This window comes from Eleutherodactylus coqui, chromosome 8 (assembly GCF_035609145.1).
Source record: "Eleutherodactylus coqui strain aEleCoq1 chromosome 8, aEleCoq1.hap1, whole genome shotgun sequence".
Taxonomy (NCBI): Eukaryota; Metazoa; Chordata; class Amphibia; order Anura; family Eleutherodactylidae; genus Eleutherodactylus; species Eleutherodactylus coqui.
Window position 1 is genome coordinate 86,397,471 of NC_089844.1, and position 22,211 is coordinate 86,419,681.

At 43.1% G+C, this 22,211-nt stretch overlaps 1 protein-coding gene across 5 annotated transcripts in view; it reads left to right on the forward strand.

Annotated features, from left to right (window-relative positions):
* Positions 1–22,211, forward strand: part of RBMS1 (RNA binding motif single stranded interacting protein 1) — a 335,966-nt gene that overhangs the window by 249,151 nt on the left and 64,604 nt on the right. For all 5 annotated transcript variants that reach the window (XM_066575950.1, XM_066575949.1, XM_066575952.1 and 2 more), the window contains exons 3-4: positions 1,872–1,930; positions 10,063–10,154. In XM_066575950.1, coding sequence (XP_066432047.1) covers positions 1,872–1,930; positions 10,063–10,154 — 151 coding nt within the window. The remainder of the gene's footprint in view (positions 1–1,871; positions 1,931–10,062; positions 10,155–22,211) is intronic.

Genomic DNA, 22,211 nt, shown 5'->3' on the forward strand with positions numbered 1-22,211 from the left:
CTCTGAATGACTTCTAATGCCTACATAAGAGGCACCTGGAAGCTCTTTGCAGCCTTAGGCACTGCAAAAATGCCTCCCCCTCCCTTTTATCCGCCACTCCCATAGGAGTCTGTGGGACCCGCCGGTGTATATTGGCGAAAAGATAGATCAATAACTATCTTTTTGCCCAACCTATATGTGTCTGCGCGTATTTCGGTCACGTGTGTTCCATTTTTCACAGTTCCACGTTTTTATGCGCCATATATTCAGCAATGTTAAAGGATACATTGGAAACCAATGATCCCGTATATCGGCCGGGCATAAAAATGTTGACGTTTATGCGCTCGTGTAAAAGAAGCCCAAAGCATATTTCTATATGCTGTTGAAAGGGCTTGTCTGGAAAAAATCTGTTTCAAAATTTAGAGCCGCATCACCTGAAACCATGTACTTGCCCCCCCCTGAGCAATCCAGTGCTGCAGCCCCACGATTCACCTGGTCTCTGTTGACAGCGGAAGTCAGGTGATCACTGCCTGCCAATCAGAGGCCGTTCTCCTGGGCGCTATGATTCCAGGAATTCGGAATAGTGACTCTTTGGTCTCCAATTGCCAGGCGGCGGTCACCTGACTACCGCTATTACAGAGACCAGATGAAACTCAGGGCTGCAGCGCCGGATCACCAAGGAGGTTAAGTACATGTGGGTTTTACTGATGTGGCTGTAAAGTGATTTTCTAACCCTTTGACTGCAGCTTAGACAACATAGCAAAAAAAAAAATACAAGTTTGGTAATGTAGTAATCATACTGACCCATAGGATAAAATTATCATGTCATTTTTGTTGCAGTTTGTGTGCCGTAGAAACAAAACGCCCTGAAAGATGGCGGAATGTCATTTTTTTTCACTTTACTCCACTTAGAATTTGGTAAAAGTTTTTCAGTACACTATCTGGTACTTCAAATAGCACCATTGAAAAATACAACTCATACCGCAAAAAGCAAATAAAGGAGTTATGATTTTTTAAATGAGGGGAGGAAAAAACGAAAAGGGGGGTGGCGGGGAGCACGTCATTAAGGGGTTAAATAGTGTACTAACTTCCTTCTCTGGGTAATTGGGAACGCAGGAATACCGCATGTGTAATTTTGTTTTTCAGTTTTAATTTTTTACAAGGTAAAAGGGAAAAAAATGTTTTTATTTTTTTACAATTTTTTTTATTTTTTTTTTTAACTTTTTTAAAAATTATGTCCCTTTAGGGGACTTCCACAGAGACCCATCAGGACCCCCTGATCACATTGCGGGGGGTCTGATGGTGTCAGCATTTTACATGCTGCGGTCGCATAGACCGCAGCATTTAAAGGGTTAAACAGCAGAGATCGGAGGTTTTCTCCATTGTCTGCTGTGTAAGAGCTGGTGCCCAGCTATCCTCTTGACAGCCAAGCACCAGCTCTCCCTGCCACGGAGACCATCTGCCGGCTTCTGACAAGCTGATGGTCTCCATGGCAACCTGTAAACAAAGCAGTACAGGAGTTTAAACAAAGAAGCAGGAAGATATTATCAATCTGCCGACAACTTCCCGCTTCTTTTTTTAAAGTTCTGCACTGTTCTGTGTTGGACTGTGCAGGCAGAGCACAATGCCACAGCTTATGGCAATGTGCTAGGCAGGTCCCATAGTGAAACATAGCCCAGAAATCTTTTGGCTATATCACTATGGGCAGTAGAGCTCGTCCCGGAAAATTTCCAGGCGTGCCAATCAAGGGGTTAAATGTCACATGGGAGAACTTTCTGAAGGGGAATCAGATTTATTACGGTAGTCATCTTACATATTATTTTAACCTTATATTACTGTAAATAGTCAGCGCTGTTTCACAATACTAATTCCGTTTTATTTTGTTTGTTCAGATACGGCAAGATTGTTTCCACAAAGGCAATCCTGGATAAGACAACAAACAAATGTAAAGGTACGTCTCCACAGCGATGATACTTTGTTACTCTTGCAGCTCTTTAAAGCAAATCCAAGCAGGAATTGCAACTTCAGAACAAGCTGTGGGCGCATAAAGGGTAAAATGGAGTGTAGCACTTGTAAATGTTAGCAGGGACTGCAGACATTTGTCCACAGGCCATACCAGGTGATCTAGAGTTATAGGGCCATTACGGCGATGGTACATTTGTGCTCACAAAGGGGCAGCCAGCCAACCCACCTGCAAGAAGGAGGCTTGAGTGTAATAAAACATTAACATGCTCTGCAGATGCTTTAGGCACACTAGACCAATGAAATCTGAATACTGATTTCACTAAATGCAGACTAGGTATTTTTCCATAGGTTAAACTAAAAAAGTTAAAAAAATAATAATTCATCCTAAAAGCAAAAATTCTTCATCTCTCCTCTTACAACAAGTCCAACAGAATCAATTTGGCGGTATCTATGTTGAATCTGTTTTTGGAAAGCTGAGTGACCATTAAGGCCGTCATTACTGTTTCAAAAAGGTCTGTCGTCTAGGTTTTCCAGACTCGTGAGCGAAAAATCTGTCTAGTTTTGCTGCCATGCATCACTCACTTTGGTATAACTACATCACTATGCAAATCTAAGAACGCCGAATCAACTAAACTTCTGGGTGCGCAGGAGCTTTGGCTCTGAGTCTGCGGGTGTCACTATCATGATTGCCTTTCTCCTCATTCCCTTGCTGGCCACCCAAAAAGTCACGTAGCAGTACACTTTATCCAGTGCCTGAAACGTGCCAAAAGGAACACTATTTTGGATGTATGTTGCCCCCATAGAAGCCTATAAGGACATTATAGTATACTTTTTGGACAAACTGGCCAAACATGATGTGCACTGTACTACCAAAAGTAATTGAACACCTGAGCAAGAATCAATAGTAGTACTTACGTACGTTAATACTTAGTCTGGCCTCCACTGGCTCTAATGACATTGGATGTTCTCCGTGGCATCCTTTCTACTAATGTCTGATATATTTTAGCTGGTATTTCCCTCCATTCATCCTGCAAACATCTTGCGAGTTCTTAAAGAAGATGAACTCTGTTCATATTTCTTGGTCTAGCATTCCTGTTTGCCCAGAGATGTTCAGTAGGTTCAGGTCGGGATTCTGCACAGCCAATCCAATCGTGGAACATCTATATCCTTAAGCAAATGTAAAACAGCGTTCGAATTTGCCGAGACGCGTTGTCTTGTTGGAAGTATTGCTGACCATTCCCAGAGTATTGCCACACTGTGAGCAGCACATTATTGTCTAGAAGGTCAGGGTACACCTCCGTGTTCATGGTTCTTGTCACTACAACCAACAGACCGAGACAGGTAAAACATCCCCAGACCATAACGGAGCCTTGGCTGTAATTAACTGCTGGCACAACACACTCGGGCAGAAAACGTCCCCCAGGCTCCTCCACACCCAGGTACAGCTATCTGATTTGAAGATGGAGTAGCGTGATTTCTCACCCTATGGAATGTTCTTCCACTTGCTCAATGTCCGGTGACTACGCTCCATGCACCAATATAGACAGACCGATGCATTGTGTTTTGAGATGGACGGCTGGTGTGCAGCAGCATAACCTGTATATCCAATAGCGTCCAGTTCCCGTCATAAACTATAGCCGATATCTTCTGTAGCATGGTTTGGGACACATAGCATGCAAATAAGACACAATCCATTCTGCCGATAGGTGTGTCTAAATACTTTGGTAGGATAGTGTAAGTAGAGCCTTATGGGTCCTTTTACATGGGACGATTATAGTTCAGATTCCCATGTTCCCAGATAAATGTCCCATGTAAATGCATTGAATGACTGAACGAAAGTTGTTCAGTCGTTCAGTTTCTGCATGCAGAAAACTGAATGACATGTTGTTCAGTGTAAACCGCAGTTGGTAACTTCTGAAGGGCTTACTATGAATGGAGGTGGGCAGGGGAAGAACGCTCCCCGACCCGCTGTGAGCGATGCCAGCGATACTTGCTCCTGTGTAACCGCACAGGACGAGCATCACTGGGACGAGTGACTGGCATGGTTTGCCCCGCAGCTCGTCCCGCGTAAATGAGGCATTTGTTTTGCAAAGATAGGGAAATTTAAACTACTGTGTATTTTTTTTATTTTATTTGTACCACTTTGGAAATTAGCGTGGGGATGCTGACAATTTATACGGCACAGACAGAGTGCGTTGCTGGTTACGGAGAGGCGTAGTTTCTGTCCCTGTCACGGAGACTGTTTAGCAGTGTTAGAAATTTGACAGGATTACACATTGTGCAAATTGGCTAGGCTAATTAGTAAGGGGTCAATTTAAGCACTATTTAATTACATGCTCAGGCTTTCCATCGCTATTATGTTGTGTTCTTTAAAAAGCCAGGCAGTAGGGTATCTCCTATCCCTTGGCTGTATAATCACTCCTGACCTCTCCTCACTTACCATGTGAAACTGCTGCTCGTTTTAAACCGTTCTTGTCATAGGAACACGGGTGGGAGGCAAAGACTTTACATAGTACGGCGTCATGTTCCTGGCTATTTGTGTCACTGAGGCTGGGGGAGTGACTGCAGAAAGGAAAGAATTCAGTCAGATGATTCTGATTTCACCATTCACCCATGAGTAAGCAACAGAAGACTTTCAGGACGGCACCGCTGATTTCCGTAGTAGTTCCTGAGCAGGGAGGAAAGGGCATAAAGTTTTCCAAGTGATTATCAAAACTCCACTCAAAAGTTTAGCAATTCTAGTTTGAACACAGCGCTCCTCCATATATTACTGTGTCACATTCAGGATGTCTATTAGGCCTCCTGCACACGGGCGTATTTGCATCGCGGAGTTCACGGCAGGCATCCACCTCCGGACTCCGCAGCAAATACAGCCCATAGTTTTCAATGGCAAAACACCATTTCATCTCCACGAGTGGAAATCAATTGCGATTTTCCGCTTGCGGGGGAATAAAGTGAGCACTGCGGAAGTATCGCGGGATATGTGTCAACCCCCTTCCCCAGTGCCAGCACCTACTGCACATGTGTGACGGAGTGCCGACCGGCACATCCGCAGCGTGTGCAGAAGCCGCCGGACAGGTAAGCTGCGGTCACTGGCCGGGCAACAGGTCAAACTCCGCTGCGGAAATCTGACCCGCCTGTGTGCAGAAGGCCTTAAGCTTAGAGTTGGGTACTTGTTGGATGGCATCTTCACATTGTAGATCTGTCCTTGTGCCTGCTTGTTACGTTGCCATATTTTTATGAGATGCATTAAAGTTCTAAGGTCTACTATTTTTTTTTTCTAAAAATCAACTTACCTCAGAAAGCTGAAAGTATTGTCTCTTCTCAGTGTAATCTCCCTCTTGAGGTACACTTTTCACAATGTTGACGCCATGATTGCATGGCTGCTGCAAATGCTTCTTAAGGGGTTTGTTTTGCCCTCTGGAAAATCGCTGATACAAGAGCGGCACGACTTGAAAACGTGCAACTATGAAGAGCGTCTTTCATCCATGTCTCATCCATTGTAACAGTTGACTGAATAAAGGCATCATTCATGCCTTTATCACATGTCAAGATCTCCTGACACGTTGCCACTTGCACAGCCTTGTGATCATCGGTCAACTTTCATGGCACCCACCTAAAGGAAACTTTCTGCATCTTCAGGTCTTCATGTAGGAGAGTGGGCACAGATCCTACGGAAATGCCAACTTTGCCAGCAAGCTCTTCCACAGTCATTTGGCAGTCCACCACAACTACTTGCTCCACTCATGCAGTCATGTTGTTAAACCGGCTGGTGCGTTGCTGAGGCTCCTTTGCTTCTTTCTCACATGATATTCAGCCGACTTGGAACTGTTTTCCGCTTAGCTGCAAGCCGCAAGTGCACCGCTTCATCAGACGTGAATCTTCATCCTCTTAGGGCTTCTTTCAGGTGACCAAACAGGTGATGGTCCGATGGGGGAAGATCAGGGCTATAGGGGGGATGCTTTAACACTTCAAAATGCAGTTCTCCCTTCTCACGCTCCAGTAGTGGCCTTTGAGAATTCCAGAAAACTGTAAGCATCGATTTTTCAGTTGATGGTTGAGTTTTGAATTTTTCCCTGGTCGGCGATTGAGGATATTTCCATTCTATACTCTGCCATTTCCTCTCCGGTTTAAAAATCGTATCACTGCTCTTATTTCGTGCAAATTACAAGTGGGGCGGACATTTATTCTTGCACTGCAGTCACAAATTAACTGATGTAACATGTTCAAACCTGCACAGCAGTGACTGGGGAGACGGCGACCTACAACGGAGAGCTTGGATAAGACTGTGCGGCCAACAGAAATTTCAATATAACTGGAGTGCAAAACATTTTTGACTCCCCTTTGTAGTAAATAATGGCATATTGTTAGGAAGGACTGCAGATATCCCCACCAAACCTTAGAATGAAGACGTCTCTAAACCCTGAAGTCCCGCTAGTGCTTCCCTGCATAGTACGCACGTAGTCATCTGATCTGCAGGGAATTGCAACACAGCTCTATTCCCTGCCAAAAGGACCTTGTTTTTCAGATTAGCAGCAGTCCCCGAGGTTTTAGCTTTCACCACATTACTCCTTTAGCATTCATTGAAGGAGAGGCCTCAGTAATTGCTCAAATTCTTTAGCTTTTTCTACAGCATTGGGTGAATCCATACTTGGCAGTGCAGACAAGATTTTGTACTTTGCATCTTACTTTGGTAACTCATGCCTACTTGGAGAACTGGCACAGAACCCACATGCTGTGCAATACAGATTGGGGGGAGTCTGAAGGAACAAGCCACAATGTTTTTTTCTGGGGTTTTTTTTGCATATGGAATTGGAATTTGGATGTATATGAAGGCAGTCTAGTGAGCATGCACCATTATAGAAGCACCAATGCAGCTCTATAGTAAACTGTATATTACACCAATGTGCATGAGCCCTAAGGGTGAGTTCACATAAAGCGGAATTTCAGTTGCAGAATGCAATGTAAGTACAATGTAATTAAATGGGGTTTTAACACACAGAATTCATTAATTGCCACGATTGTAGGAAGACGCTAAATTTATGTGCATCACAGGCTTCCACCGAATTTGTGGCTTTTGAGCGCCATTTTTATATTTTGAAGGAAACAAACCCTTATTAGAATGTGTTATCAGGGAAAGTTGCCTATTAAGGCAAAACGACTGGACACAATTGCCCCCATTGGGTGTCAGAAGTGATGATGGACCCATCTATGGAATGCCAATTAAGTTAGCTAAATGAAGCATATTTAGGCATCTTACAAGCGTAAAGACTGTAAATGAGTCAATCCTGAGGACAGATTCCCTTTCATTCCTCTTCTTACAGAATACTTGGTGTCTGTAGAACTTGCCCTTCCTGCAAGCAGTGGGATCTTAAACTTTGCCGTGTTCAAGGACTGACACACATACACAAATATAGTTGGCATTTTTTTTTTAATATGAACAAACTTGTTGGGAACAGACAGCTGAGGCGGAAGATTTACTCCTCTCTGCAGTAAATTTTCCTTTTAATTAGAATCCTCCTCGGCACGGAGATGTATTGCAGCATGTCCGTTTTCTGAGAGGAATGCTAAATATTAAGCTGCAGCTCTATCCAGCCGTATAGAGTTGGCTGCTGTCCTTGGAAATGACAAGTAATTGGCACTATGGCTTTAATTGACCATGTCAGCACCAATCCTGCAATTATTCCTGACAGTGCCTCCGCGGTGGCTTATCTTGGTCACATACATAGCCGCTCATTATGGTTGTTAGTGCTCCAATTTAGGACTCTTATGCTCCCTCTCTTTATTTAGTGTTTTTAACTGTTTGCATGGTCATTTTATGACTCTCTAAAGATCAGCAGTAAATGCATAGTGATTGCAAATGGGAAGATGGAACATTGGCTCTACAGCGCCACCTTTCAGAAGGTAGCATTCCTGCAAGGGATGGTGCTGTAAAGGCATTTTTCCATGCTCCTGTTTGCATAGATTTCCCAGAGGAGCATGCATGGCCTTATAAGTCCCTTCATACCTACTAGGTGCTCTCCCTAAGGAGAAACTTTTTCCCTGCCAGCTCACATTATGGGCCTCTCAAACAGCCAGGAACCTACTGCACAATGATGGGGGGCAAAAACCCTAAAACAGTCTGACTGTACATGGTTATCTTTTCTTTCTGAAGACGACTCTGGCTTTAGCTGACATTCCAAATTATTGTTACAAGACCTGTTAAAAGGTCAGACATTGACTTGCAGGAATGCTGCCTTCTAGTAGGTGGCGCTGTAGAGGTATTGTTCCATTTTCCTATTTGCATACATTTCCCAGAGGAGCATGCATGGCCCTATAAGTCTCCTCCTTATTTGTATTAACTGAATAGAAAATAATAAGTTTATTACTATTTGCATTCGGCAACCACTTGCCGAGAAAAGGCTCTTCAAAAATGGAGCAGTCTTCTCATTTTAAAAAAGGGTATGCAAAGCTAGACAACTTCTTTCAGGGCAAACACCTAATCGCTCTGGGTCCTGCCCCAGCACCCATGGTAACACAGCAGATTTTGCAGAGGAAAGCCTGCAGCCCGCCAGACACTTCCTTGCAGCGGCAGCTGCAGGGGATATGTAGTATGGTAGGGCAACCATTTCCATGAGTGTCTATCCTATAATGTAAGGACGAACACAAGGTCTATCAGAACAGGAGATGCTCTTACAGATCGTCTCTTGGTTCCGGCCATAGAGTCTATAGCGGAGAACCCTGCTCTATTCATATGCCGTAATAGCTATAGAGGTTGTGATATTGACTAAACTCGTTCAACATAAAGGATCTGTTAGCTCTAACATGTATGTTTTTTAATTATAAAGTCTATCTGTAAATATAAAGTTCTATAAAGTTATTGCTATGTTTTATAAATACTTGTATTCCACTTGAAATAACACTTCGGTAGAGCAGCTTCTATCAGACCTCTGCACTATGCTATTTCTCTGCTATTCTTCATGGAAGTGTATGAATAGATGAACAACTGAGTGTTACCATTCCCATTGGCCATGGAGCCTGTCCTTATACAGTCTAGCACTGATTGGAAAGTGTTAGGGTACCTTTACACAGACCAACTAGCGCCCAAGTAATCGCTCAAAGGAGTGGCAATGGGTGACTGTCGTCGCTTGTAAACACGGGTCCCAACAAGGCAAGTGAGTGAGAGTCGCTCACTTAGTTTGCAGCTGAGCAATTGTCGGCCCGTGTAAACAGGCAGTTGCTCATCTACGACTGCCTGTTTACTCTGAATGGCAGGCAGCCGGAAGAAATCTCTGCTACACTCCGCCTCCATTCAGTGAGCAACTCTCACTCGTGTGTGAAAGCACAGAAGTGACGGTGATCCAGTGTAAAAGTGACCTTAAAGTATGTAACCGGCAGCAGAATTCTCTGCGTGAATTCGCCTTAAAAAAAACTGTGTCAACATCCGCAGCGTTTCAGTGCGACTATATGAGCGGATTTTGCTCTGTCAATGGGCCAGAGCCACGTGCGGAATTCTGACGCATCCTGTTTCTGTGTCAAGAAGAGATATATCACTTCTGGAAATGTTTATTTCCACATCGGAATTTCATAGATGGCTTTTGCCCACATGGCAAAATTCCCGTACAGATCCACACCAAAAGCCATGGTGGAAAATCCTGCAGTAAATTCCACCATCTGAACATACCCTTAGCCTGAGTAGGAACGCACCATTTGACAAAAAAAATGTTAATGCCCAACTCTCAAACTTATTCTTGTATTTCCCGGAGTAACAAAAGACTTGTACAATGTAATAAAATAAAGACAATCATATGATCGAACAAGCTCATTTGGACTGTAGTTAGAAATTTTAAGTAAATTCACAATTTCTATCCCCCCTGAAAGCTTTTTCACCTAGTAGCATAATGGCCAAGATATTTGCCGTAATTCAGTATTCGCTCACTGTGGCAGATTTAGAAGTGACCGGTTGAGCATATTACTCGAAGGGTTCATTCGTTTTGTACCTTCCGTAGAGGACTAGTATTAATTTATTCCCCTCTCATCCTGCACAGGCAGCCGGTAGAATTGTGATGCCCTGAGCATCTGTGTGCACAGGCTTTTTCCTTTGATAGGTGTATAAATTGTCATGTTTATGATCCGCAGGTTATGGATTTGTAGACTTTGACAGCCCGGCAGCTGCTCAGAAAGCGGTCTCTGCTCTGAAGGCGACTGGAGTCCAAGCACAGATGGCAAAGGTACCTTTCAATAAGTGTCGAGATCTTTTCCTGTTGGAGAGGTGTCAGGGGATAAAGTTTCTTCTGTTTTCTTTGTAAACATGTTTCTTTCCTTGTGTTTTTGTTCCCAGTCGGCCATTTTTAAATGATGATAATGAGGGGCGCCGGTTGTTGGAGTTGAGTCTCCGTCGTTTTTCTTACTGTTCTGACTTCTGAGTAATGGGACTAGTAAAATAAAGAGACTTCAGATTTTTGCATTGCCTGATCCATTCTTCCTTTCACTGTCATCTCCAATGTGGATGGCATCAAGCGAAATGTAAAGTGAGGCAATGTAGCTCTTTCGAATGGCCTGTTGTCTACGTTGGGTTTCGTCTGCGGTATGGAAGGGGAGAATGGATTAAAGAGGTCTATATGTGCATGTACCTTTAATGTGCATTATCCCATGTAGCAGACATCTCCAGCTGTTGGTAAACTTCAACTCCCCTCAATGCTGTGGCAGAGACAGACTCTTAAGTCGGAGAAAATCTGTCCTAGGTTATATCTGAGGTGGCAAACTCCACTATCACAGTCATGACAGAATGCACACCTGTTGCCCAGAGGTTTGTATTTTATGGTTATCTGACCATAATAAGATATGAACCTCAGATATAATTTTTCTCCGCTCTACAATTATGTTCCCCTACTTAAAAAGTAGGATGTAATTGAAGCAACAAACTTTACAGCACCCTAAACACAAGTGTACATGGTGTTGTTTCCTATATTGAGTAAAGAACCTATCAAATTGATTATTAGTCATGCACATGCATATAGTGCGGTGGAAAGCAACTAGGTTGGGGTCAAAGTAGACCATAGCGGATTCGGTTTTTTTTCTTTTTTTCTTTTTAGTTTGCGTTTTTTTTTTTTTATATTTTTGAGTTATAGGATTGGGCTCCTTTATCATTATATGAAACCCCCCTCTATAAGCAAGAAGGGAGAGCCACTCTCTTAAAGGGGTATTCCAGTGACTGGTAAGTTTTTACCCATCCACTGGATGGACAACAGGGAAAACGGGCCCCTCTATTCTTGGGATCATTGGGGTCACTGCAGCTCCTGCAGTGAGAAGACTGAGTGGAACGGCGGTCACACATTTGCAGTGTCACTTCATCCCTTTTCAATTGGAGATAACCTAGTACAAAGCGTTCAGCTATTTCCATCAGCCCTATTGAAATGAATGGAACGGCGTGAGGCCATCACAGCATTCAATCTCACGTCACTGCGGGAGGGTGAAGTCACACTGAAGTGAGGAGGAAAGGAAAAACAGGACCACCCATTCTTGGGATCAGTGGGGATCCCAAGGGTTGGACCCCCAGGAATCATATCCGTTTCCACTCATGCAGTGGATGGGTAAAAAAATATGAAAGAATTTCCATTCTCTGGACCCCCCCCCCCCCCTCCCCGCTCTTAAGTTCTAGTGGTGTTGAGCAGCCTTTGTATTACATGGGCGGTGATTCAGCTGGATGGCAGCCATGTAGTACTACACGCCTGAGTAGTCATGGCTTTCCCTGCTTTCTGAAACTAGTCGTCTCTCATGTGGCAACCCGTTTAATTTCAGTAGAGAGATCCAGTTTTCTTGAGACGTCTACAGATGATTGGCGGCTTTCCAGTTATGTGATTTGCGCATCTACGTAAATATTTGTCCACTTTTGTTGCCTGTAAAGACTTACGTCACGCCCTAACAGTGTTTCTCATTGCTTCTAAGCCAATTACACCTTACGCTAATAAATTACCTCAAAGTAACCCCGAGGCTATGATCCTACATTGTCTTACACCTATTAAAAGGTCGGTGCAAGTAGCTTCTAAAGACATATCATGGACTACACGTACCACCACCCCATGGGGTACACATGACAGGCAGAAAGCACATTCTTTGTATTAACCCTTTCAGTGCCAAGAATCATTAAAGTCTTTTGGACTCGCACATTCTGAAGTTGAATTTTTTTATGTCTTGGTCTACCAATATTTTTGTTTTGCTCTTTTTGCAGGACATCCGGGCCTGTCTTATAGGATCAAAAAGGATACCAGATATGAACAAGTAAATTGCAGACTGATACCACCAAAACTAAGATCTCTATTAGAGATGAGCGAGCATACTCGCTAAGGGCAATTGCTCGATCGAGCATTGCCCTTAGCGAGTACCTGCCCGCTTGGGAGCAAAGATTCGGCTGCCGGCGGGCGGGCAGCGGCAGGGGAGAGCGGGGAGGAACGGAGGGGAGATCTCTCTCTCCCCCGCTCCCCCCTGCTCATGGCTGCAACCTGCGCCGGAGGCCAAACCTTTTCTTCCGAGCAGGGAGATACTCGCTAAGGACAATGCTCGATTGAGCAATTGTCCTTAGCGAGTATGCTCACTCATCTCTAATCTCTATTAAAGAGGTATTCCAGTAACAAGACGTTGTCCCCTATCCACAAGGTAGGGGCTAGCTAGTTGATTTGTGGGGGTTTGACCACTGGGACCACCACTGATCACAAGGAAGGGATTCTTGAAGGTCCACAAACTAATGGCGCGGTGGCTACACATGCACACCGCTCTTCCATTGTTTTCAACCATTGGTCACCTGGAGATAGCAGTGTTCAAGTATTTAGTTATCTCCATGTGGACCCCCACTGATGAGCTGGTTATCCCCTATTCTGTTGATAGAAGATAACTGTTTTGGTGGGACAACCTCTTTCATGCGGAGAAGCATGCAAAAAGCTCCTATTCACATATAGTAAGCCAGATTCCGGTTAGCCAACATGGACAACATGCAGCCTTGGGAAGCAGTGCCTCTTTAAGATCATTTTACTTTTATTGTAAGATCTTTATTTTCAGAAGTCAAGCAAAGTCACAAAAGTCCCCACCCCACTCCTCTCGGTGAATAAAGCAGAATTATAGAAAGCCATGTTTTTTAGAGTTCTTTTTATGTCTCGCTGTTCCTTTTCATCTGAAGTCTATGCCTTACACTTGGTGCGCAAAGTGTTAAGCCTCTAACACAAAAGGCATCCTTGGAGATCGGCCAAGACTGCAGAAAAGAGAACCATATGTAAGTCCCTGGGAGAGGAGGCCTAGACAGATAGACTTCAATACTTGAACCTTACAGATGTGAATTTCCAGCTCTGCAGTTTACACCCACCATCTGGGTGTTATAAATCAGGGTTTGTTGTACTGGACCCCAGCCGAAATTGCTACATTGGAGTGTTGGATGGCTGGGTGACCAGCCACCCATCTGTAGGGTCGGATGCCGGCCAACCAGGATCCTATGGTCCGCTCTTTTTAGCATTTTTTTTTTCAAAGTCGTTTTATCTTATTGAACAAATGTACTCAAACAATGGCAGTACCAATATTTACTTTATACGTAAAATAAAATACATATTTATAGAACAATGACAATTTGTGTTGTGATTAATTACTGTTTGCAATCGAAGAGTTTCTGGCGCGTATGCTGATAAATCATAGGGAAGTAAGAATACACCGGAGGGAGATAAGAAAACACAAAGTGCCATATTACTATAATAATCACTGTTTCTATCTAACATAGCTGTGTAGTTGGTCTGTTAGGAATTGAAAAGCTTTTTGTGTAAGAATCGTACTAGAAGAATTACACTATACATCCCAAATTAAAATTTCCAGAACACTTTCAATTTTTTAAGATAATTTTTTCATAGGGAATGATATTGCTAACTATATCTCTCCATTGGGCCATTGTTGGAGGTTGTCTGTCCATCTATTTCATCTCCACCGCTTTATGTGCCAACCCCCCCCCCTAAAAAAAACAAAAACTGTACACAGTGTTGCCATTGTTCAGTGTCCAGAAGTCCCAGCAAACAAATCTCTGGGACTCGTGGTCCTGGAATCCCCACAACCTTACGGAGCAAATCGGTCAATTTGCACCGAAAGGATTGAATCTCAGTGCTTCCCCCTATCACTTACCGACAAGGATTGGTTTAAAGGGATTTTCTACACAGCGATGGCTGTCAGTCCTGGAAGCCTGTGTGAGGCCAGTGCGTGTAATTGCAGGCACAGCTCTCGTTGATTTCCATGAGCGCTGCATCCACAATTCCAGGTGTCGGCCACTACACGGAGGCCAGATCAGCAGATTCTGCTCCAGCCCTGGTGTATCCGGGCACTGACAGCCGGCACTGGCTGGAAAACCCCTTTAAACCAATCCTCATTAATAAGTGATGAAACAAGGGATCTTCATTTATCCTCTACTTTAGGGGGGGGTAAAGCTGAAAATGTAGACAATCAGTTAATTATATAGAGAAGAAATGAACTCTTTAGGCCCCTGCATATCTAGTATACCAATCAAAGGATAGGTCAATATGATTGGACAAAGCTCAGGATACTGTGTAACGTAGCTGAAGAAATCTCTAGAAGCTCAATCGGGGTATAGCATATGTCTGTTGTAGTTGCTCAAAAGCTACAGAAATCCCATTAACAAATAGATATATTATTCCATGCTCTACCCAATATCTAGAATCAGGAAGTTTATAAAGATGTGAGAGTCCTCTATTATCCCGCAAAGGAGTCCTAGAAGGGAGGTCCCTATACACTATCACTTGCTTATCTAGATTCCATATTCAGATCGCTAATTTATGAATTGGTAATAAATATTTAGACTATATCCTGTGATTTTCCCAGAACGGTCCACAACAAAGTAGAAGTAGTAGTACAACGGATAGTGTTCAGCATTTAGTAAGGCCTCATGTCCACGGGGAAAATCGGCCCCGCTACGGATTCTACATGTAGAATCTGCAGCGGGTCCCTCCTGCCCCGCGGACGTGAGCGCTGAAAATAACAATAAAAAGGAATTTACCTATCCGTAGCGGGCGGCGAAGCTCTGCTCTTCCTCACGGCCGGATCTTCTTTTTCAGCCGGCGGATGAATTCCTTACGCCGGCGGCACGTCGCCGGCACGTCGTCGACGTGCCGCGCGCATGCGCCGGGCACATCCGCCGAGCCGAAGCAAGGGAGATGCGGCCGTGAGGAAGAGAAGAGCTTCGCGGCCCGCTGCGGGTGAGTAAATCCTTGAAATTCCTATTTTAGGTCTCCCGCGGATCCGGACGGCTTCCATAGGCTTCAATAGAAGCCCGCGGGAGCCGACCCCGCGGGAGACCCGCACGAAAATGGAGCATGGTCCAGATTTTTTCATGCTCCATTTTTTTTTAAATCCCTTTTATTGACGATCCGCGGGTATTTATCTACCCGCGGGTGGTCAATGCATCCCTATGGGGTGCGGATCCGCTGCGGATTTTAAATCTCATTTTGCCCGTGGACATGAGCCCTAAGGGTCCGTCCAATATCCCGTCCAATGTTTTAAATATCGCATTTGACCTGCTATATCATCCAAACTCTGGCAGTACCATTTCCTGCCTTCTCTTTATGGCACTGTAACGTCTCGATTTCTAATTTTATTCTCAAATTTTCCCAAATGAAAGATGACATTATTGAATTTACTGTGCCAGAGAATCGCTCTGGTATTATCACATCAATTTGCTCTAAATTGTAGAGAAGGTTCGGGAGGGCTATCATTGTAATAAGGTTTATTCTCCCAGCTACAGATAAAGGTAGGGAGCTCCATATTTTGACTTTGAGAAAGGGGATTAAAGGAGCAACATTAAGTCTATAGGAATAGTGGTAGTCTTTAGATATATAAACTCCCAGATTTCTAAATTGTGACACTACATTAAGTCAACATATTTCCTGTCCTACAAACACATGTCCGCTGATTCAGTGGCATGAAAATGTATTTCTGCCAATTTATGAGTAAAACAGAGAAGAATCCAAATTTGTCAATTATGGAAATGGCATGCGAAAGAGTGGGGTGTGGGTTAGAGAGAATAAATACCATGTCATCGCCATTGGCCCCTCCCTAGGACAATTATGACCCACCGATAGTCCAAATCTTGTCTTAAAAGTATAGCCAATGGCTCAATGGCCACTGCGAACAGAAAGTGTAACAATGAACACCCTTGCATTGTACCCTTCCTCAGATAGAACGAAGAGAAGAGCCGGACAATCACAAGAAGTCTAACACTAGGCATTTTGTAAATGATGGATATCCATTTAATGATTTGTCCAAATATGAAACATTGTAATATCTAATTGGGCCATGGCTGCGTCTAAAGATGCCAAAGCCCAATGTTGTTGTTTCCAGCCTATCTGCAATACCACTTCTGATGTCAGTTGTTGATCTCCCAGGTATAAATCCAGATTGGTCTGGGTGAATAACATTGTGAATAGCCAAATTTAATCTGTTTGCTAGTATTTTTGTAATTATTTTAAAATCTGTATTAAGAGAGATATTGGACGAGAAGATCCACATTTTTCAGCCTTTTTATCTGGTTTCAGTATAACCACTAGAGTTGCCTCATAAAAATAGTGAGGAAATCGACCATCTGCCAATGTTTACTTCAAAAGAGAAAGCAGCTGTGGAAGCAAAATCTCACTATATTGTGAATAAATGGGAGGCCATCCGGACTTGGGGATTTACCCTTTACCATGGACGATAAAGTTTCAGCTATCTCCTCCAGACTGATAGGCGAATTCATTAGAATTACATGCTCTGTGGACAATTTAGGAACATTATGGTTCTCAAATAGGAATGGAGATCCTCCATTGTATGGTTTACCCAAGACTAATATACCGTAGATCTCTATAAAAATGAGTAACTCTATCTTGTATAACAGTGGGGTCTTTGTAAGTATGTGCTTCTCATTGGATCATATCTTAGGGACAGAAGAACTTTGGTGAACCATATGTGTGCCAAGAGCTTACTAGATCGGTTGCAAAGTTCAAAAAATGATTGGTAAAAAAAAAAAGAAAAAGTTTTTTCTGTACCTTCTCCTTCAAGAGTTGTAGATATTCTTTCCCTGTCATCAACCATTTTGTTCTATTAGCCTCAGTAGGTTCTCTTACATATACTCCCTCAAGTTCAGCACATTTAGCATGCAATTCCCCTCATGCTGAGATGCGGCTCATTTAATGAATAAAATAGAAGAATTCAAACAACCCATTAAATTCGATTTAAAAGTGTCCCACACCAACATAGTGTCGTGGCTAGAAGAATTAACCGCGAAGAAGGGTTGTAACTGGTCAGGAATCCTGTCTGAAGGTCCCAGGAGGGATAATCGGAAAGGATATACTCTCCTCTTCCTGACAGACTGGGGACTAGGGGATTTCAATGTCATCCAGATCGGGGAGTGATCAGATACGCCTTGGAATAAGTCCTCCACCGTCTCTATCAGGGAATACAATGAAGGCAATTCTAAAATGTGATCAATAAGGCTAAGAGTTTGTCTACAAGCAGTATGACAGAAGAACGCTCTAGCGGAAGAAATCCAACCATCCAGCTCCGCTACATTTATAGAGGGGTAAACAACAAATTATTTTACGCGGCTTGTCTGGTCAGAAAACGGCCGTCCTGGACCGCGTTTTTACACGGAACGATTATCGCTCAAAAAACCACTGGATAGTTCCAATTTGAATGTCAATTATTCAGTGTAAACATGGCCAACGATTTGAACAATAATGTAAGCATACAAGTCATCGTTGGCTCGTTCACTAATCATTCTAACGATCCTGTTAAAAAAAATTTAACTATTTATCTTTGCATTTGAAACTAACCGCCAGGGCAAATTGTGCCATCATTTGCTCGGGCGAACGATTTCTCACTACGTGTAAAAGTACCCTTAGTCTCAGAGTTCAGGTATATAATTCGACAGATCATCTGCGTCTTTCATTGCAGCCTCCTTTTTTTGTTCCTTGACTTCTGCTGTTGCATGATAGTTGACAAAACCCCCATATACATTGGATTCCACCAACATTAAAGGGATCGTTCGGGAACACTTTTTTTTCCCCCCAAACTGGCTCAGTCTTCAGTACGAAAATACCAAAAGATATACTCACCTTCCCTCCTTCCAATGTCCGTTGGTCTTTGATTCTGGGTGCATTGGCCATGTAATTACAGGCATCAGGTCATGTGACTGATGCAGCTAATCATTGGCTGAAGTGAGCCGGTGATGGGCTGCAGTGGTCACAAAGCCATGGTGTTGGTGACACAGTTACTGGTTCCCTGCACCTGGAAGAAAAGACCAGGAGGAATCGGGAGCAGGAAAGGTGAGCAAAGCCAGTTTGGGAAAAAATGTTCCCCAATAATCCCTTTTAATCTAATATGTCTAGGCAACTTTGAAAAAAAACTACTTTCACTCTTGTGTTTTTGTGGCCAGTTTGGGAGAAAAGGTTTAGTGTTCAGCGGAAATGCTGGGGACCTAGATTCAAACTGAACCAAGAACATCATCTGCATTGAGATTGTAGGTTCTCCTTGTGTTTGCGTGGGTTTTCTTCGGGTACTTCGATTTCGTTCCACTTTCCAAAAACATGTAGGTTGTGAGCCCCAATGACCAATGTAAATGATAACAATCTGTATCCAGTGCTGCAGTATATGTATGCACTATATAAAATTAAGTAAAGAAAGAAATTATGTAGAGCATGTGACTGGGAATGAGACATGCAAGGGGAAACTTATTAAGATCTGTTTTTCAAATGCCAGTCGTAATATATTGGCGCACACCTCTTCATGTACCAGGCTCATCTCGACTCCTCAGTGTACTTGCACTGAATCGTACATTAGGTCCCATCTAGCATACATGTCTGACATAATTTACACCGATTTCGGTCATAACTATACATGAATATGTTGGTCCAAGACGGACGTGTTCTGACCCGACAAGCCATGTCCTCTTTTCAGGAAAGTGGTGGATGGCGGCACAAACTGCCAAAAGTAGCAAAATGTTGCATAAGCTTTTTGACTTATTTATACTAGAAACGGACATAAAATGTCTTACAGATGTTCCCCACAGTGGTTTCACTTCTAATATACAGAGTGATGCTTTTTCCTTGTAAATTTTTGCTGCGAGATTCTGCAAATGTCAGCATTTCCTGTATGACGCTATTAGGGCGATTTTAGGATATGCAATCGCCTCCCACGTCTTAAGTAACTATTTTTGCAAAAGAAGGAAAAAAGTTAAAAGAATCCTGTAACTTTTTAGGCACCGAACAACTATAGCGAGTTTTACCAACAGTGACAATGTTGAAGGGATTTTGTCATTAAAACAAAACCCCATTCCCCAGCTGGGCCGTGCCTAAAACAAGATAGGAGGGTATTACTCACCTCAACTGGGGCCCTCGGGACACAGCTGACAACCAGGGCTGACATTGGCTATGACTTCCAGGTAGACGGGTCAGCTGGAAGAACCCGAGTGTTGCGGCCAATCAGAGGCCGCAGCATCACCATCAGCTCTCCTAACCTAGCTGCCATGTTATAAGGAGTTTGGGGACGTGACACTGTGGCCTCTGATTGGCCACAGCAGTCATGTGGTTCCTCCCTGCCCATCTACCCAGTAGTCACAGCTGGCTGTCAGCTGCGTCCCCAAGAGTAGGGAGTATATGATCACTTATTATTTTAGGCAGGGCTCAGCTGGGGGACTGGGTTTTTTGATGATAAAACCCCTTTAAGTCATTTGAGGATCTCCCCTCTCCACACCGTTTTTGGCTCTTCGTTTTACATATTTAACATATAATCACGTTAAACATTTCCTCACTGATAAGTTTAATTGCAGACAATTTATCCCTGTTGCTCTGCAGTGAGTTGCTGTTAGTTTGCTCTTAGTCTAGCGCTAGTAGCTACTTCTAGTGCTCACCATTTTCCCCATTCATTTCCTGGCAATTGTTGGGAAGACGCAAGCGGTAGCCACTAGCGCTGCATGTAATAACACCCTTATACTTCATTTTATATATATGACCCAATTTCAACAAGCTGAGCTGCAGGGTGAAGTATGGGAGTTGGGTAGAATAGTACTTTGACTGCCTGAGACGGGAGGTGAATTTCAGCCATATCAGGCTACTGGTAGACAATGGGGCATGTGTATTAACTGGCTTTCGCCTGAAATGTGGTGTCAAAAATAAAAATTTTTGGAGCAACTGACAAAATTGCAACTTTTTGAGTGTTTACTCCAGACCCTGCCTTAGTATAAAAGTGGGTGGAGCTTAGATTTAAGGTTGTGTCAGATTTACTATAGTTTACTCCAGAAACTGATGTAAATTATAGGTCAAACCTAGGCCAGTTTATAGCTGTCTTAGATTTTAGACTTGACACATGGTGCCCCTGTGGATGTGACAAATGTATTAAGAAGTTTGCACCTTTTTTGCACATTTGTTGAACTTGCACCAATGCAAACCAACCTAAGTAAATATGCCCCATTATGCCTGGACTGGAGCCAATAATCATAGATGTGCCTAGTGAAGCAGGACTAAAAAAAAGGCTAAAGTTTGAAGAGACACTAGGAAATGCGGCCAATCCAATGCTCAAAGCCTTTCCTGCACACTTCCTATTAATAAGAAATCTTTGGTGTCAAAATTCCTTATAATACATATTTTAGAGGTAAACCAGATCAATGATGTTTGGCTTAAACATGAGAATTAGGCTGGCCATCCATACATAAACTAAATTTACTGCAAGCATGAATGGGGAACATAATGAATGGTTCGGTAGCCCAGTCTGGCCCTTTCCACCCCCCACCCCCTCATAGTAAATAGAATGGCGTTTCCTGCTCAATTACCCATGATGAGATCTTATGGTAAAAATGGAGGTTTGAGGGTGGGCCTGTCAACCATTGGTGCACGCGAGACATCTGCCTGTTTATGACTGCCCTTAGATCTCTGGCTTTCTTGGAATCCACTTTTTTTTTAGATTCTGTTGGTAGTCGCTATCATAAATAAGTCAACAGATGCACATGTACAAAGCCGCTTCTCATTATATACTGTTTATGATGCTTCAAAGGAGCAGCTTCAAAGTAATTGTCTGATAAACAGCAGAAAAGAAGAAAAAAACTTCCCTGTGCAGCACCTTTCAAGTACAAAAGTGCTATTATTTCATTGCTACAAATGAGCCTGTTACAGAATAATTTGGCAGAGATCACAACGTGACTGAATCCTCCGTGATACCTCTGGAAGAAACTTCCCACCAATAGACTGCCTAATGGCACTGGGAATGTATATTAATGCCTATAACTTCAGCTTCCTTTTATAATGCTTAGGCACCTCTGGAAACATTATTGCCATCAATGTACTATTTCCCTCTAAGCAGGGGCGGGACTATGGGTGGAGTAGAGGGTTCACAGTCCCTCCTCTGCATAAGAGGACACAAAATGTTACATGAATATGATATGTATTCCTCTTCCTCCAAATAATGAAGTCCCTATGTGCAAGATCTCATATTCCATAAGTTGCTCATATCTGCAGTAATTATACTTCTCATACTAATGGTCCAGAGATTTTCTCTGTGGATTTCATTTGTTCAAATGCAAAGTCCTACGTGGATTTCACTGCGGATTTTGGTGCAAGTTTACTTACGGAAAATATCTTTGTTGTGGGCAAATTCTCTAACAAGTGTAAAATATCGTTAGTTTGCAATTTCTAATGTTTTCTAGAACTTGGTTGTCAATCGGATCTGCCCTGGCTGAATAGAAATGTTTGCACATGTGAGAAATTTGCACTAGTCTTAGTAAATACTCATTTCCCATGAAATAACAATTCTGGAGCGTTGTATCCCAGAACTCTGCGTTTTGCCTTTCCTCTGCTATTCCTCCTCAAAATGTCTAACTAAATTGCTAAATGTGTGTTATGAGTACTCATTGGCAAGGGTCAGATTGTGGAGGGGATCGCCCCATTGGCTTAGGATATGGGAACACCTATGGGAACATTTCCAGGAGGAACATGGCTAGGTGCACACTACTGTATTTGGGGCACTGTATGGTCTGAGTTCATCCATAGATGGCACGCGGCACAATTCTAAGCCTACGAAGCTGTGCACATTGAGGTTTTTTCACACTGACTCATGGTCAATGTGAAATAATTTGTGGCTGTCCATTTCACAGACTAGAAATAGGGCATGCTAATGCATGTCAATGTGCTGGGTCTGTGTAAATAGGACTGGTTTTAGTGTGCTGTTGTGTTCGAGCTTCTGGGGTGCAACTCATACTCATGGTTAGTGTGCTGAAGGCTTAG